Source organism: Pelecanus crispus, chromosome 8, assembly GCF_030463565.1.
Source record: "Pelecanus crispus isolate bPelCri1 chromosome 8, bPelCri1.pri, whole genome shotgun sequence".
Classification (NCBI taxonomy): domain Eukaryota; kingdom Metazoa; phylum Chordata; class Aves; order Pelecaniformes; family Pelecanidae; genus Pelecanus; species Pelecanus crispus.
Window position 1 is genome coordinate 4,711,980 of NC_134650.1, and position 15,417 is coordinate 4,727,396.

The window sequence follows — 15,417 nt, forward strand, 5'->3', positions numbered from 1 at the left end:
AGGAGGGATGTTGGTAAATTTTGGAAGCAGTTTGCTTAATTTTTGATTTAGAAACAATTTTGCCTTCACTGAACAATCCTTAGCATGTTAACAGTTAATTACCTCCCCTCTCCCCCTGCCTGCCAGGAGGTAAATGCCTTCTTAGAAAGCAATGCGATTGACAAATTATTTTGAAGAAATATTTTTTACTAGGGTAGCAGCCTAATCCTGCTAAATCTGTTCATAAAAACAGATTATATACACAAACTATGACATATTCTAAGGGAACGATGAGCTTTACATCAACTCCAGTATCAATTACACCATGCATAAAACCAAAAGAAATTAATTTCAACCCTTTGAAAGGCTAGTGGAGAGCACTGGGCAATTTCTTTCTGCCACAGCAAACTGGTATTTATCACCCATCATAACTTATAGTATTCCATGTTCCATTTACAAGTAGTAGAAAGACTGCAGTAAATATTTAGGTTTTATTCTCAGCCAGTATAACTGCATTGCCTTGTGTAACCTTGAGTGGTGTTTCAAGTAGATGTTGCCCAACTTCATTTAAAATGTGGCTTTGTCTTCAGTCTCCGTGATACCCAGAGTCACTAATATCATGTTCACCCCCCTTGCTGCTTTGCACGAGGCTGGGACACCATGCAAAGAGACACTTGTGGGATGAGCTATGACTGTGCTGCAAACAAGTGCCATCACTTTTCCACTTGCTGGACATTTCCTCTCCTGTAACACTCTGCTCTTGTCTCCTGCCCTCACCTGCAGCAAAGGGTAGCTGGCATTAATGTGTCAGATACCCCGCAATTTTATGGTAGCAATCTGGCCAGCACTTATTTTATAAATGTTGTACTTTTCAGTTAAAGAACACATATAACACCAAAAACCTTTGGCTTTGAAACCCACCACCTAAGTCACTTATCAAACTAATAAAAACCATAACCCCCAGCCTTGATCCCAGCTGCACCCTGCTATTAACCTTCCTTCTTTAATTTGGAAAGGTTCCTTTAGTTTTCCACCCTGCTGGCAGATTTTAATACAACTTGTCAACTCTGCTCCTTTTCTGCAGCTTAAGCATTAACCTTTGCTCTGGAGTGGTGCCAGATTCTCCTTGAAAAGTTAATTAAGGACTGCGAGCGGCCTTGACCGCCCTGAGTGCTGCAGAGGCGGCAGGCAAGGGCAAGGGTGCTGGGCGCCAGTGTAAATGTTTATAGTCCTTATTCCCAGCGTCAAGTAAGGGAGCAGTGCCCGTGGTGGTGGGACTAGGAAGGTGGTGTGAGAGGTGGACCTGATCCGTAGCACCCCAAAACGGTGCTTAGCAATGCCCCAGGCAGATGCAGGTCTCCCTCTTGTAGAGGAAACATTTCTAAGGAGACCCTGTACTAGTCCATCCCTATCCTCCAAAAAGGCTGGATGGCTCTTTCCTTCTCCCTTTTAGATTACTGCCAAATTGCATGAGATTTGGCACAGGTCACAGGTCACATCAGCTGGGTTGTTGTTTTTTTTTTTTTTTGAGAACATCTCACTAAAACATGAGATGAGGATGTTTGGAGCCAAGTTCTCAAAGATTCCAAGATGCTGATGTGTCTCCTCGTTGCCAGCTAAGCAATTTACCCCCTTCCTGCAAGGTCAGCGGGTGTTTTATCCTTCTCAAAGGCAGACAAATGAAGGAACAGAGGAAGTCAGGAGTCCTGCCCAGACTGATAACTCCTGGCAGCAGGAGGATCTGGCAGTGGCAGATTGACTGATGCTCCTTGTGGAGATGGGTACACTGCAATCTCTCTCTCTATTGTGGTAGAGCCGACTGTTGCAGTGGGGAGAGAGCAGAGAGACTTTTTTGTTTCGATACACGTAGTCCTGTAGAAGTTAAAGATTTTGCATCAAGGAAGAAAACAGACCGTAGGCAATCATCTAGTTGCAGATTTTCCTCGCTTTTGTAAACAGCAGTGTGCCTTTCATCAAGAAAGATCACAGCAAGGCTATGATTTCATGTCAATCTTGTGTCCTCATCTTTAAGAAAGCTTAAGGCACCCTTTCAGACTTATTTCCTTAAATTGATTGGTTGAGATTTGACACTGCCAAAAAAGCAATGCAGTCAATATATTCTACAAAAATATCACATTTTGACAAAGAAAAATGAGAAGAAAACAGCCTTCAAGCCTCGAAGTAACATTGGCACTGAACAGTGAGTCACACTTCCCTTTGGGGAGAGGGGGAGACAGAAAACCTCGCGTTGTAGCCTTCAGCCTGATTTGTGATGCAGAAAGCAAGATGAACACAATCAGTCTTGCCTCCATTTCGATTTTGTTTGCATAGCATGTTCTTAATTACAGGCTGTTTCAAGAGCTGTGTTCTGTACACAGCATAGAATAAACAGATAAACATAGCTGGGGTGGGTTGCAACTGTCGTGGAAATGGTCTACTTTTCAGCATTGAAGAACTTAAAAAAAATTTTGAAAGTATACCATGGTTGGTTAAATAATCTCTGTATTTAACTGTGTGAAGTAAAGTCCACTGCATCTTTACTTCCTTTGCATCCAGAACATTCAAATGGAAGAAATGACAGAAACTTTGCATGATAACTTGGTTCAGAGGCCACTGGGGTGCTACGTGCTTGCTCTGTAGATGGCAACACAAGCAAAATGGAGCACATGATTTCAAAAGTGCAATAGCAAGGGAAGGTGCAAGCTAAGTTACACCAAACATTCACTGGTTGCTATCATTAGAACTAAGCAAGCAATTCCCTCTGACTGTTATCTGGGCAAATGTACACTCTTTTTTCTGCCTACATACTGCCCTGGGAAGCTGTGGCTTTCTTAAATGTATAATTTGAAGTTATACCAGTGAGTAGCTGTTTGTCTAAAGTTTCTCACTGAGGTTTTCCAGTGAGCTGTCAATGCAATGCCCTTTGAAACTGGCCACAATCAATTAGTGCACGAATCCAATGGGTCTTTTTCTGTCATGACTAGCCAAGTGATCTCTGAAAATCAGGTCCCATAGTCGAATAGTCATGTTTCTGAGTATAAAACTTGCTTTCTGTAAAATTTCACCCATCCTCATTAGAATTCACAAACATGCCCACCAGAAAATGCATTCAGTGATGTCTCTGAAGTCACAGAATTGTTATGAGGACACCAAAGTAAGCGTTACTCTTCTTTGCCCCAGTGAATTTTCAGTGAATGAACAGTTAAGTTCTTTATTCAGCTCTAATACTGAAATCTTCCTTCTTTTTATGAATAAGTTAATGGCAGCAGGAGCCTGCCACCTTCAGCAAGGCCCACAGGCAGCTCACAAGAAATAGAGAAGGAAACATTGCTAGAGCTGGCAGCTGCCCATCTGCCAATATAACCTTGTCATTAGCTTATTAAAATTGTTTGAGACTGTATACCTCAGGGTTTTTAGCTTGTTGAATGAGATGCCTGAGAAGGATTTTCAGGATGAATGTTAATCTATGCTCTTTGTTTCATATGATGAAAGGGCTCATTTTCACTGATCAACATTTGACACTCCTGTGTGTTTAAGTAATCAGAAGAAAGTAAGTCTATTTTAAATCTCTTCCAAATTCTTAAAAGGAAAATTTATGCTCATGGAAAAGTTGCTTCATAGCAACATGAAGTCCCTCCAGGATAGGTAGTAACCAGGCTGAGGTTAAGGAGGAAGAGCACTGCCTTTTGACAAGACTCTCCCCAACCCAAACATCCCTTAGGCACTTAAGCAATCTTTACTCCACTGAGCAGTTATCATTTTAGTCAATGTTTGCTCATTATTCCCATCAAAAGATAGGAACTACTGGAAGATCCACTTAGCTAATGAGTGCTAATAAGAGAGTTACTGCATGGCATTGCATCAGAGACTGGAATTTGTCAGTGACGTGCTCTAGTGACGTGCCCAGGGGATACTATAACTGAGGGTTGCTGTGCCACCAGGCAATCAAAGATGGTATCGACTCAGCTTCTCATTAAGACTTGTGCTTCAAGTGCATCTCCTTCTCTTCAAATAGGCAGCAAGTCACATCCCACACACTCAATTTTCTTCTACCTTACTACCAAGCACAGATAAATGTAATTGCATCTGGCCTCATAAATCCTTCTATTAAAATGTAGCCTGAGGTTAGAGGAGAGGTCTAGAAGGCGTATTTGGCTCAGTTAGAGAAAGTAAACACTGTGTTACAAGATACATGTCACACAAGAGGGTAGTGTGGTAAAACTGCCTCCTGTACATTTGGAAGGAAACAGCCACTCGCAGGACAGAAATGATGCTGAAAAGGTCATTTCTCCTAGAGGAGCTACAAGCTAAGCCCCCAGCTCGCCGTGTGACATGCTAGAGAAAAGACGCATCAAATGCCAGCTGCTGTCTGCTCTGCATCAGGTAAACGCCGTGGGCTCAGGCATTACAAGGGTGATGCAGTTGTCTGGAAGTCAGATCACAGCAAGGGGAAAACATTCTGCCAAGCTTTCCTCTTCCCTCACGGCCGAGCGTGTGGGAAGGAGAGTCCCCACCGTGTCCCTAAGGCAAGTCATGGGAGTTCTGTGAGACACAAAGCTGACTGCCGCGGTGCTACGCTGGTGCCACGTTGCAGTGCAAGGGAGGAGGCTTTCCTGTGGATGCATGGGACACGTCCCTCAGACACAGCAGGGCACCAGGATGTCCCCTCCTCTGAAAGCTCCTTCAGGACCTCAGCTGTCCCCCATAGAGTTGGGGCTTGAGTTCCCAGGGTTCCGGAGAATCAAGGTTGCATTTCGTGCTACCTCCAAAGGGTTGTAGGCTTTCCCTTTTCAAAAGCAGCCTTAGTCTGAACCTCATTCCTGAAGCATTTGCCAACTTCTTTCTCTTCCTGACTTCCCTGACGAGGTGGAGACAGGGCCTCTGGCACAGCCACCTCCACAGGGCTCTGTGGCCACCCAGCGAGCGCTGCCAGGTGAGTGTGACCCAGGCAGACCCACTGCCCTGCGCGGCCGGTAACCTGGCATGATGCTCTGTGGGGCTTTCGCATGGTCTCTGCTGAAAAGTACCCAGCCAGGATTTAAGAAACACAGCCTAGGCATCCTGGTTTGTTTTGCTATTTTGAGCATCACGACTAGCAGCTGGGTCCGCAGATGTGCACCTAATAATCACAGCTGCATTCAGGTGGTATCCTAAAACAGACCTCACATAAGCAAAATCTTCCCTTATTTTACATACATTTTGGCTAGCAGTTTTAAGAACATTAATCTTAGGTTTAACTTCTTCTCCACTGCTTCTTTGGACTCATTAAACTGAACATCTCACAAAACATTTTCCTGATCTGTTATTTTGATTTCCAGAAATAACCATTTCTGAACTACACACCTCCCTATGTTCAGGCCTTGAGCTGGCTACCAGGGCCAGAGGTTGTGGTACAAGTTTCCCAGGCAAAGTCTGGATGTGACTTCCCCACACAGCTGGAATAGAAACTGTCTGAGCAGACCTCACAGCAGCAATGGACCAGAATGGATTGAGCCCTGCAAGATCAGCCACTTTTCCATAGGTACTCACGTTGTAAACGCGGGGTTGTATTTTGCACCAAGGTAGTAAGAGTAAAGGTTGAACATTCCAATCATAAAGGCCAGGAACACCATGATGAAGATGACCATGAACTTGAAGATATCCTTCACAGTCCTCCCCAAAGAGATCTGCAGGGGGCCGAAGCTTTCGTTGGCTGGAAGAATGTAAGCAATGCGGGAGAAGCTGAGTACCACAGCTATTGCATACAGTCCTTCTGAAATGATCTGAGGATCCGAGGGAAGCCACTTGTTCCTGGCTAAAACAATACATGTACACTAGGTATTAGTAACAAAAAGTGTTAGATGGAAGTTATGATGACAAATTACCCCTTTTCAAGACTGAATCTTAGTTTTAGCCAGGAGTTAAAGGAAAAAAAAAAAAGGTTTTGAACAACTGGTCACTGAAGTCCTCAGCATGCTGTACAAATATGGGTGAGAAGTATTAGTTGTATTTTTCACATGGTGAAGATGAGAAATGAGCAAGTCACTGGGATTTACCAAAGTCACACAGCAAATAAATAGCATGGCTTTAAACAAATTTGACATTTTCTCTTTCCTAGTTGAACATCAACTGTGCTGTGCCTTTTCCATCTGAAGCCCTTGAGATGGAGAACCAAAACCACAACGCAGTGGAGTTTGGCTATAGATTTGGATACATGGCACTGCGTCAATATTTGGAAAGGAAGCATGAGAGAGACTGAGATCTCTACCCCTACCGTTAGGTAAGAAAGTTAAGATTTGTTCAGATAAAGCAGGTATAACCATCAAGGGTATCATTTTCATGTTATCTTTAAATTAAAACCAATTCTTGCAGTCTAGTCACTCTAATATTTTTACTTTAAAAAGCTTCTTGTTGATACCAGATATGCATCATTTATTTAATCTACTGAAATTTTGAACATTTATATTGATATAGCTTATAAATGTCCTTGCATCAACTGAGCTCCTTGATGAAAAGATTGTGACTCAGAGCTAAAACATGTGACATCTTTAAGGACACAGCAGTAAACTTAGGCATTCTTTTCAGTAATCTGAACCAAAGGAAAAGCAGCAGATGGAGGAATTCGCAGGATCTGGTTGTGACATTCTGTTCTCTACCCTTTGTACCTTTGTATCATGAACTCGCTTTAGATGGGTCAGCAGCAAACCAGAGAGAGGAAAACCACCAGACCATCTCAGTGGCCTCTTGCTTGCTGGGGCAGGGAGAAGGAAGCTTACCTTCAGAGGGGACACACCAAGCGAGAGGCTGAGCCAGTGTGACCAGCTCATGGACCCAGCAGCGAGCCTGTGACTGGGCACCCTGGCATGGGGTCAGGGCGCGTGTCTCCGGTGCCACATGGTGCACATCTACAGTGGATGAAGTCTGCTGCCCCAGATCTTCCTCTCCAGCCCAAGCACATCGCTAGAATAACTACCTTACAACCCTAGGGAGCAAATGGTGCTCCTTTGTGTCCAGCTCTCTAGCTCCTGCATCCCCTTTGTGAGCAAAAATCCCCACGGATTTTGCTCAGGCTTACATCTAAAGCTTGCAGATGCATGCAATGAATCCAGTCCACACACTGGGGTGCAAAGCTCTATTCATTTGTGACTATCAAAGAAAAAACATTTCAGCCATCAAAAATAACATTGTCAAGGCTATGCAACTGCTTGCATTTCCAAATGTTAACACTTATAGATTATATAGGCTCTCCAAAATGAAGGTTTTCCTCTTGGAGGAGCAGCAGCTTATGGATACAATTTGTATTTGTATTTCCATTATAGAGATGTTGGATGTAACAGAGGGGCAGAGCACACCAGCAGTTAGAAATACAGCTCCAGATCCTATGTGTGTTCACACATATGCCCCCTCTCACATTTGGAAAACCAAGCAGGTTCATTCATCTGTAATTTAAATTATATTCTGCTCACACCCATTTCCTGATTATTTGTTGCTCAAGCTATTTTTTCAAGATGTGATTGACCTAAATGTAGCCTTAGCACAAGATCAGAGACTGAATGAGGCTCAGATCTCAATTCCTTTTGGACTGTTAAGGAAGGTGGCTGGAACGGGTAGATCTGAGAAGAATAATTTGGTTTAATTAGAAAAAAACTACATAAATATCACAAAAAGAAAGCTGCTTTCAGCACTGCCACACATTAGCCTAAAAGAACAGGAAGCATTAGATAGCAAAGAGCATCTTACCATAAGTAAAGTAAGCAACTTCAGGGGGAAGGGTGACGTTGTTGAGGTCATCATCTTGAACGTACTGGTCTACGTACTGTTGTGCTTCAGTCGCTTTGAGAAAAGCCATGAACCTGGCAGTGAAAGATGCCACGAAGATGGACAGCATCCCAAAGTCCAGCAGGTTCCAGAGATGCACCACATATTCGCGTGGACCCTCTTCCCAGATCTCCTTGCACTCTGACCATATCATGCCTGCGGAAAGGTCAGAGCATGTTTAACCGGCAAACACAGAAGGCGCTTTTTGTATACAGACCTGTTTCCTGGCTAACAGTAGCTTCTAAGATCGAAACAAATAACTTCTTAATTAAGCTGAATTTCCTGAGAATGGTCCGTGTCATCTTTTTTTGAAAAACATTGAGAACTTCGAGCTTATATGTCCTTTTGTGCATATGAGCTAGAAATTCCAAAATTTCGCTTTATGAGTCAATGGTGAAGTAGATTTCTGGTGATGTCAGAGAAAGCACAGTTCAGAAATACTGAAGATATTAGAAAATCCTACTGTTGATCTATTTGAAAAAAATGTAGATTTCCTCTCTTGTCCCCAAAATCTCCTTGCTAAACTGTGCCACTGCAGATGGTATCCCTTGTTCTGCTGATGTTTTCCTCCTTCACGAAAACAGGGGATGGGTCCACTTTGAGAACAGAAACAGATCTTTGCGAGAGAAAATCTGATCCAGGAGTAAATACAGTATGATCAGAGAAAAGGTAAGACAGAAGTTCTGTTCTTGCAGTACTTTTCATAAAGTTTTATATATAAAGCAATAATGAATTTTCAGACATTAAAGTCTGATCTACCACTTTGAAAACCCTGAATTTAGCCTGAGTTTAGGATCCTTCTGACAACAGACTTACAGATAAAACTAAATGCCAAACCCAGAAAAGTCAAACATTTTGACATCCATGTTCTACTGGGGAGTGCTGGGGAGGACAGGTGAGTTCAATGGGCAAACTGGAGCCAAGAGCTCAAGTCAAATTCACCAGCTTGCCCAAATTTCAATCACAGCAGGGCTCCAGGCCTAAAATCTTGCTTCTAAATAGCTAAAATATTAGAATATTTAACCCAATGATAAGTATTTCCTGCACTCTACCCAATCCTGTTTCCATAGCAGCAGAAAAATTCACGTTTAATCAAGCAGGAGCAGTGCCTGCCAATTTCCATGTGGCCTCCTGCAACCTTGTCCTTTTTGTGAACTCTTCTTCATCCTCTTTGCTTGAAGCTCTCGTGGTGTGGCATGTCAATGCATTTGCTCAGCTACTTCAGAGACTCCTGGAAGCACATGGTGTCCCAAGAGGCACAGTCGATAGCTGGGTTATATGGGAGGAAACAAGTCACTGTGAATCTAGCTGGAGGCTGGAGGAATGAAAAACTGTCAGTCCTTGCGCACAGGGATGGATCTGAGAAAAAAAGGAAAGCTAAGCTATCGATACCACTGGTGGCCAGGGCACAGCTAGCCTGTGGCCTCCATAGACCTGGAATCTCTAGGCAGGTCCTTGGAGCTGTACCCGGATACAGGTTATGCCCCATATAGATCTGCCTTGGGAGAGAGCCTGAGGTCTGCTGGGGGAGAAGAGCCAGAGGAGGGCAGGAGAGGAGCCTCCCAGCTCTTCTTCTCAAATCTGCAGGTGCTTGGCTGCGTCGAAGCAGGAACTTCATCCCAAGCCATCATTCACCATGAGTAAGATTTAATAATAAATAGGCTAAGGGAGAAGGTGGAAGAATTGGTTTCTCAGGAACTGTCCCAGAGCAACGATGAAATATTAAAGAAACATTTCTAGCTAAAAAAAAAAAAAAGGTATCCCAGAAGTGACAGATAGGAGACATTAGCCCTACGCATTACGCAGGCGTGTCGTATAAAGGTACGAAAGCACTTCAGGAAATATCACATGCATGGTAACATTGCCAGCCAGAGTACTTGTTCACTGACACCCAGAAATGTCTTTTCTGGTTTAAATATTAACTCTCCTATCCAAATTTATTTCTAATCTTAGTCACTTAATATACCTAAGTTGCAGATTAATGAAGTAAGGAAAGTCTAAAACTGAGTAGACTGACTAAAATTAGAATCATTCTGTGAAAGTATCACACTATTGGCCTGTAATTTACATCATTCTTTTTGCCAATGGTGTGGCAATCATTTTTTATCCATACATATGGAAAAATGTCTATTCAGGACAAGTAGAAAAGTTACAGTAATTATTCGGTCAGTACTGCTGGGTAATAGTATATACATTGTGAGGGAGTAATTTAAAGCTTCTCCTTAAGCAAAAATACTGAGAAGACAAAAAGCAGCTAAAATGCAGGGGATGGGATGTAAGGACAGAAATCAGGGAAGGCAACTAGGCAAAGCAGATTTGCCAGGATGTGATTGCATTTCAATATGGTGTTTCTGAGGCCCCCAATGGCTCCAGGAGAGGTTGTTTCCCTGAGTTTGATGCACAGAGAGGTGGAATTTCAGCAGCTTCTGCAGGTCTCTTGTGCCGCTTCTCCCGCAGCAGGGATAATCACAAATGTCACCTTGACGGGCATTTCTGGTTTCAGCAGGGGAAGGAGAGTCAAGCTACAGGCACAGCCCATCTGGAAGAAAAATGTAAGTGTGCAGGAAGTGCTGTTCACCACCTGTGCACAAAAAGGAACAGTTTGTCAGATTTTTATATCCACTGGCCTGGTACATAAATGACAAGCAGCTGATGTTGGAGAGCCACCTTTGAGCCTTCCTGGATCCGCCAAAGGCTGCTGGATTAAGAGAGAGAGTTGTGCTCAGGTTGTGTCTATCCAGAGCTTAACTGCTACCTTGGCTGCTTTTGGAGTGGGGATTTTGTCTCTCTAAATGAAACCTCCCTGCTTCCAGTGCACGCTTTTGTCCACATTGCTCACGAGGAAAATCCCAGCCTTCCTCACTTGAAGGCAAGAGGTGGGAAGACCCAGTTGTGGGGGAGAGGTAGCCAAGGCATACGATGAGCCACAGATGCATGAGCTGAAATTGCCATGCCTTGTGGTATTTCTCTGTGCTGACCAGTTTATCATCTACAGCCCTCGGATGCTCATTCATAACAAAGAAGAGTGAGACCAAAAAGGTGTTCTCCCACCTAAAATGCTATTGTTTATCTGGCCGTTCACAGGGATGTTAAATGGGCTACCAACACTACCTGGCCGATCCAGCAATGGTCTACAGCCATTTTGGAGGTGAAGGCTAAGGGAAAGTAAAGCCTCTGATATGGATTTTTGGAGCAGGATGAAGTGCTTGCCTGGCTGAAAGTCATTGCCTCTGCTCGGTTTACTCCATTACTCACCTGCATAACAAATAGTTGGGAGAAGGAGAAGGCAATGGTATCTTTTTGCATAACTCCGGTCTGAAATTCTCTCCTGCTGGTAGTTTTCTCTTAAAATATATACACGTGGGTCAATTTTCATATCTCTAGCAAGATTAATTGCAGAGAGTGCTATTACAGGTTGTGCTCACTCATGGCCACACTATGCTATGCTAATGTAGCACACTATCCTTGAATAATGCTATTCTGAACATGCGTCATAATTTGATGGTTGACAGCCAGATAACTCAGACAGCCAATTTTCTTCCCAAAAAAGAACCAAGATCAGGGACCTTTAAACTAATTTCTCAAAGATGGCCTGCTACGGTTGGAACAAGTAATGTGTCATCAGCATTCATCGTTGCTGCCACAGTATGAAGGAGAAAAGAGAAAGAATGGAAACAGAAGGAAGGGATATACAAGCTGAGAATAAATAAAATTACACTTTTTGATTGTACTATGAATCGAAATGTAGGTAGCACACCTACACTGTAGAGTCTGAAGACAGAAACTGCAGGCGTTGCCAAGTAGGATTAAATATAGCTATGTATATTTAGTACACAAGAGTTAGATTTGTTATACTTCAGCATACACTTACTGTCTACTTACATTTGCCTCTTTGGAAAAGCCTGTCTTGGCAACTTTACCTGTGATATTTATCTATAGAATTTACTTTTATTTTTCTATTTCTACTTATATTTGTAATACCTGTAAGATTTTTGTGCCAGAAGTCTGGGCAGTCTGCCATCCTTAGTGCCTTTACAGTCCTTGAAGTTTAGGGTCACTTATGGGGCTCAAGAAGTGCCCAAGCCCCCGTGCCAGCTGTCTGCAGGCCACGTGCACCAAACGTTCACCTTAGTATTGCTGAAACATTATTTGAAGCTTTATGTAGGCAGACAGGTAAAATGGCCAGACAAGACTGTCAGTGCTGATGTAGGCAGTCATTAGAAAATCTCATTATATTCAGAAGTCTGTACAATGAATCACCTTTCTTCTCCCAGAAAAGTGAAAAACTTCACTTTAAATGAAATGTTTGCTGCTTCATCTCACAGGAACTCACCAGGCAGGCAGATACCTACTGCCTATAAGAAAAGAATACCTAGTCTAAAATCTAATCATCTTGTTCACCTGCTTTAATACCATTTTAAAAATATATCTTACAGACTTACTCTATCCAGTCTGGCATCTATTCAGTATTTTCTAGTCTAATATCCTGTACAGGATTTGGATTATTGCGGGGACAGGGAACAAAGAAATGGTGGCCAGGAAGTCATCAGATAGAACAGTCCTATCCTATTTTTCAGGGGGGTTTAATGCTGTCAGTACTTACAGAACAGTGGAATTATTTGCTGCAAGAAAAGAATCAAAATCATGGTGGTGAGTAAAAATAGATACAGAAGAGGTAGACAAAAATTCTGCAGAGTTGGTAAGCTCAGTTTCCCAATAAATCCTTCTGAGCTTGTTTAGATCAGTGGTTCAAGGTAGCTGACCTGCCAGGAATAAGTTATGCCTACAGGAAAAGTACTACATCTGAATTTGCCTAAAACTCCCTGGAAGTTTAACTTCTGCATGTGACATACTTTTGCACCTGAAGGGTTCATCCACATGAATCCCTACTTTATAGTTGTTGGATAACTTAATTTCTTTTAAAAGATTTGAGCACTGTGCTGTTCTCTCACCAGTAACAATTTCATACTATGAATATCATCATATAGCATAGAAACCTTTATTTACCTAGCAGTTTTCATCACTAGATCTCAGAATGCATTACAAAAAATTAAATAAAAATATACCCATTTTGCAGATTAAGAAACTGAGGTTCAGTGAATTACAATAGGATCTCATGGTAGGGTAATAAAACAGGCTGCTGGTCACCCACATCCCAATGGACACAATTCTTTCTGCTCACTTTAGATAGAGTGATGTCCTCTAGTGAAGCTATAAGTTTCTATGACTATATTACCTTTTTTAAGAAGCTATGATTAAGCCAACAGAGGCAAACAGACAACATCTATAGCATTCACCATGGAAAGTGGAGAATCAGGAAAGTGAGAATTTGCCAAGCATCATTCAATATTTTCAAAAGCAGTGACCAAGATCAAAGTCGTCTTTGATCCTGTTTTAATCAAAATACTTCCATCAACCTCTAATTTAGAGTCATGGTGGATCTTTTTGTTTTCAAGTTGGTTTTTTTGTTTCATTGGTTGGTTCAGGGTTTTTTTCCTTTGTCTTGTCACTGTCTATCATGCTATTCCTAGTCACGTTGAACTTCCCTGGAGGACTTGTAGACATTTTGATTTTGCTTACCCAATACCCACTTCATGATCAGCAATTCTGTCCATGAGAACTGAGTTGTTTTGACTCTAAATATTTGTTTTGGATGATCCGTGATGGTCTCGTTGGGGAGATTTTTTACTCCTTCAAACCGATCTGAAGCATTCACTACTAACAGTCCAAGGAAGATCGTGAAAGAAACTGCGTGTGCCACAAACTTCATGAAAGGACTGCGGAGGGTACGTCCCAACTGCAATGAAACATACACAAGACATAAATTTTTTTTTTCCCCTCATCCACCTCCTGGAAGTTTTTTTCCTATAGAAGTTTGAACCATTTGCCCAAGGTGAAAAGGATTCAGAAATGAATTCTAGATCATGAATTAAACAGGGTTTAGATTTGTTCAAGTTGTTCTTTGCTATTACCAGGCATTATGCATTGCAGTTCAAATTATGTCCTTTGGATAATTTTCTATGCATGGCGGTATCTTATATTGCTCCTTTATGCCCACATATAGTATCTAATTATCCTGGCCGTATGGTAAGCGGAAAATGGAGAGACAGGACATTTATATGAGACATGTTTGTGTGTATACATGTTATATGAATTTACTCATGTGTATCAATATAAATCCTAATGATGGGCCCACTTGTCATCCTTACATCATTGTTCTGTATTAGAATCTTTTATTAATGCTGAATTCTTGGTTCATTAATGATGTGTAGGAAATAGCCTTCTGTTTAAAGATTCTTTAGTAATGCTTTTAATATGCTTTGGTATGACAGTCTTTTCTCAGAATTACTACAAAAGCTGGAGATTCATTCCCCAGAACATAAGGATTTATTTCAAGACATTAAGCCAAGAATTGGAGCAGCAGATCTCTTCGTTATAGCTAAAATTTGTTCCATTCTTCAAAAAGCTTTGTTTGTTAATCAGTTTAAACAACACACTTTTCATTTTACATTTTCTGTCATCTAGGAAAACATTACTCCAGAAATATGTCAGAGTAGAAACATTTTTAGGAGTGCAAGGAGCAATGCCTGTAGCGTTGGATACAATAGGCAGCAATGCAAGTGCCATCCTGTATGTGTCCTTTCCAAACCACCCCCCCAAAGCAAATGGGATTTTTTTGAGTATATTACTCATTGATTCATTTCCCCTGATGACAAGGTATTGTCAAAATTTTCTTAATATCTACTGACTTGATCACAAAAGTTCATAGGAAATACAAAAAAGGACTGAAAAAGGAAATTCCTTGTTTTCTTATCTCCAATAACAGCTTTATTCAAAGGAGCCCAGGTCTCTGGTCATTGCAGAGCAGGAAATATTTTAAAAGCAGGACTCTTTAGGTCTAGCAGAAATTTAAAGGAAGCCTTATGATTCTGGTTCTTATTTCTTTTTCTTCATTGAATTTTTAAAATGTCAAATAAGTCTTTTATGAAGTTGACAGAATAGTAAAACCTATTGGATAATTTACATGTTTCTAAATATCAGAAATACTTTCTGACAAAGAAAATGAAAAAAAATCTGCTCTATCCCTGAGCCCTTATTAACATGCTTGCTTCTTTCTGAGGTCAATAAGGATGTGTTTAAGCGGGTAGATATCACACTGAATCAAACCCCAGTTTTCCTTAATCTTGTCTAGGAATATTATGGCAGAGGTAGGAGTAAAAGAAGTGTGTTAAAACCAATCCCAACACTTCTGATGCCGGTTCACTCCTTTGCTGTAAACCTTGGTGTAGTGTTAGTTCTCAACAGCTTTTTATGGCTGGTGTTGGGTAGATTTCCATTTTGTAGCAGAATTTATATTTCCAGTACAGAGCTGATGGATTGGTGGGATACGTTTGAACAATGCCCCATACAGTAATAATACCAGATGTTTTCCTCCTATTACCCTTCTGAGAGCGCTCAAAGAGCAAGAACAAAGTATGAAAACAACTATGGACATATGGGGTCTTACCAACAAAGTTTTAAGAAAGTGCATTTGCAGTCTGTGCAAGACTCATTTCTACCCTGAATTCACTAAAAGAGAAAAAGCACTTCTTACTGAATTATGAATTCTCTCCAAATAATTAGACTTTTTCTTCTGTCTAT

The 15,417-nt window shown here is 41.6% G+C and overlaps 1 protein-coding gene across 1 annotated transcript in view; it reads right to left on the reverse strand.

Moving 5' to 3' along the window:
- TRPC7 (transient receptor potential cation channel subfamily C member 7) overlaps positions 1–15,417 on the reverse strand; it is a 73,712-nt gene that overhangs the window by 12,991 nt on the left and 45,304 nt on the right. Inside the window, exons 4-6 of the mRNA XM_075715162.1 lie at positions 13,357–13,573; positions 7,699–7,932; positions 5,509–5,773 (exon numbers count right to left, since the gene is read on the reverse strand). Coding sequence (XP_075571277.1) covers positions 5,509–5,773; positions 7,699–7,932; positions 13,357–13,573 — 716 coding nt within the window. The remainder of the gene's footprint in view (positions 1–5,508; positions 5,774–7,698; positions 7,933–13,356; positions 13,574–15,417) is intronic.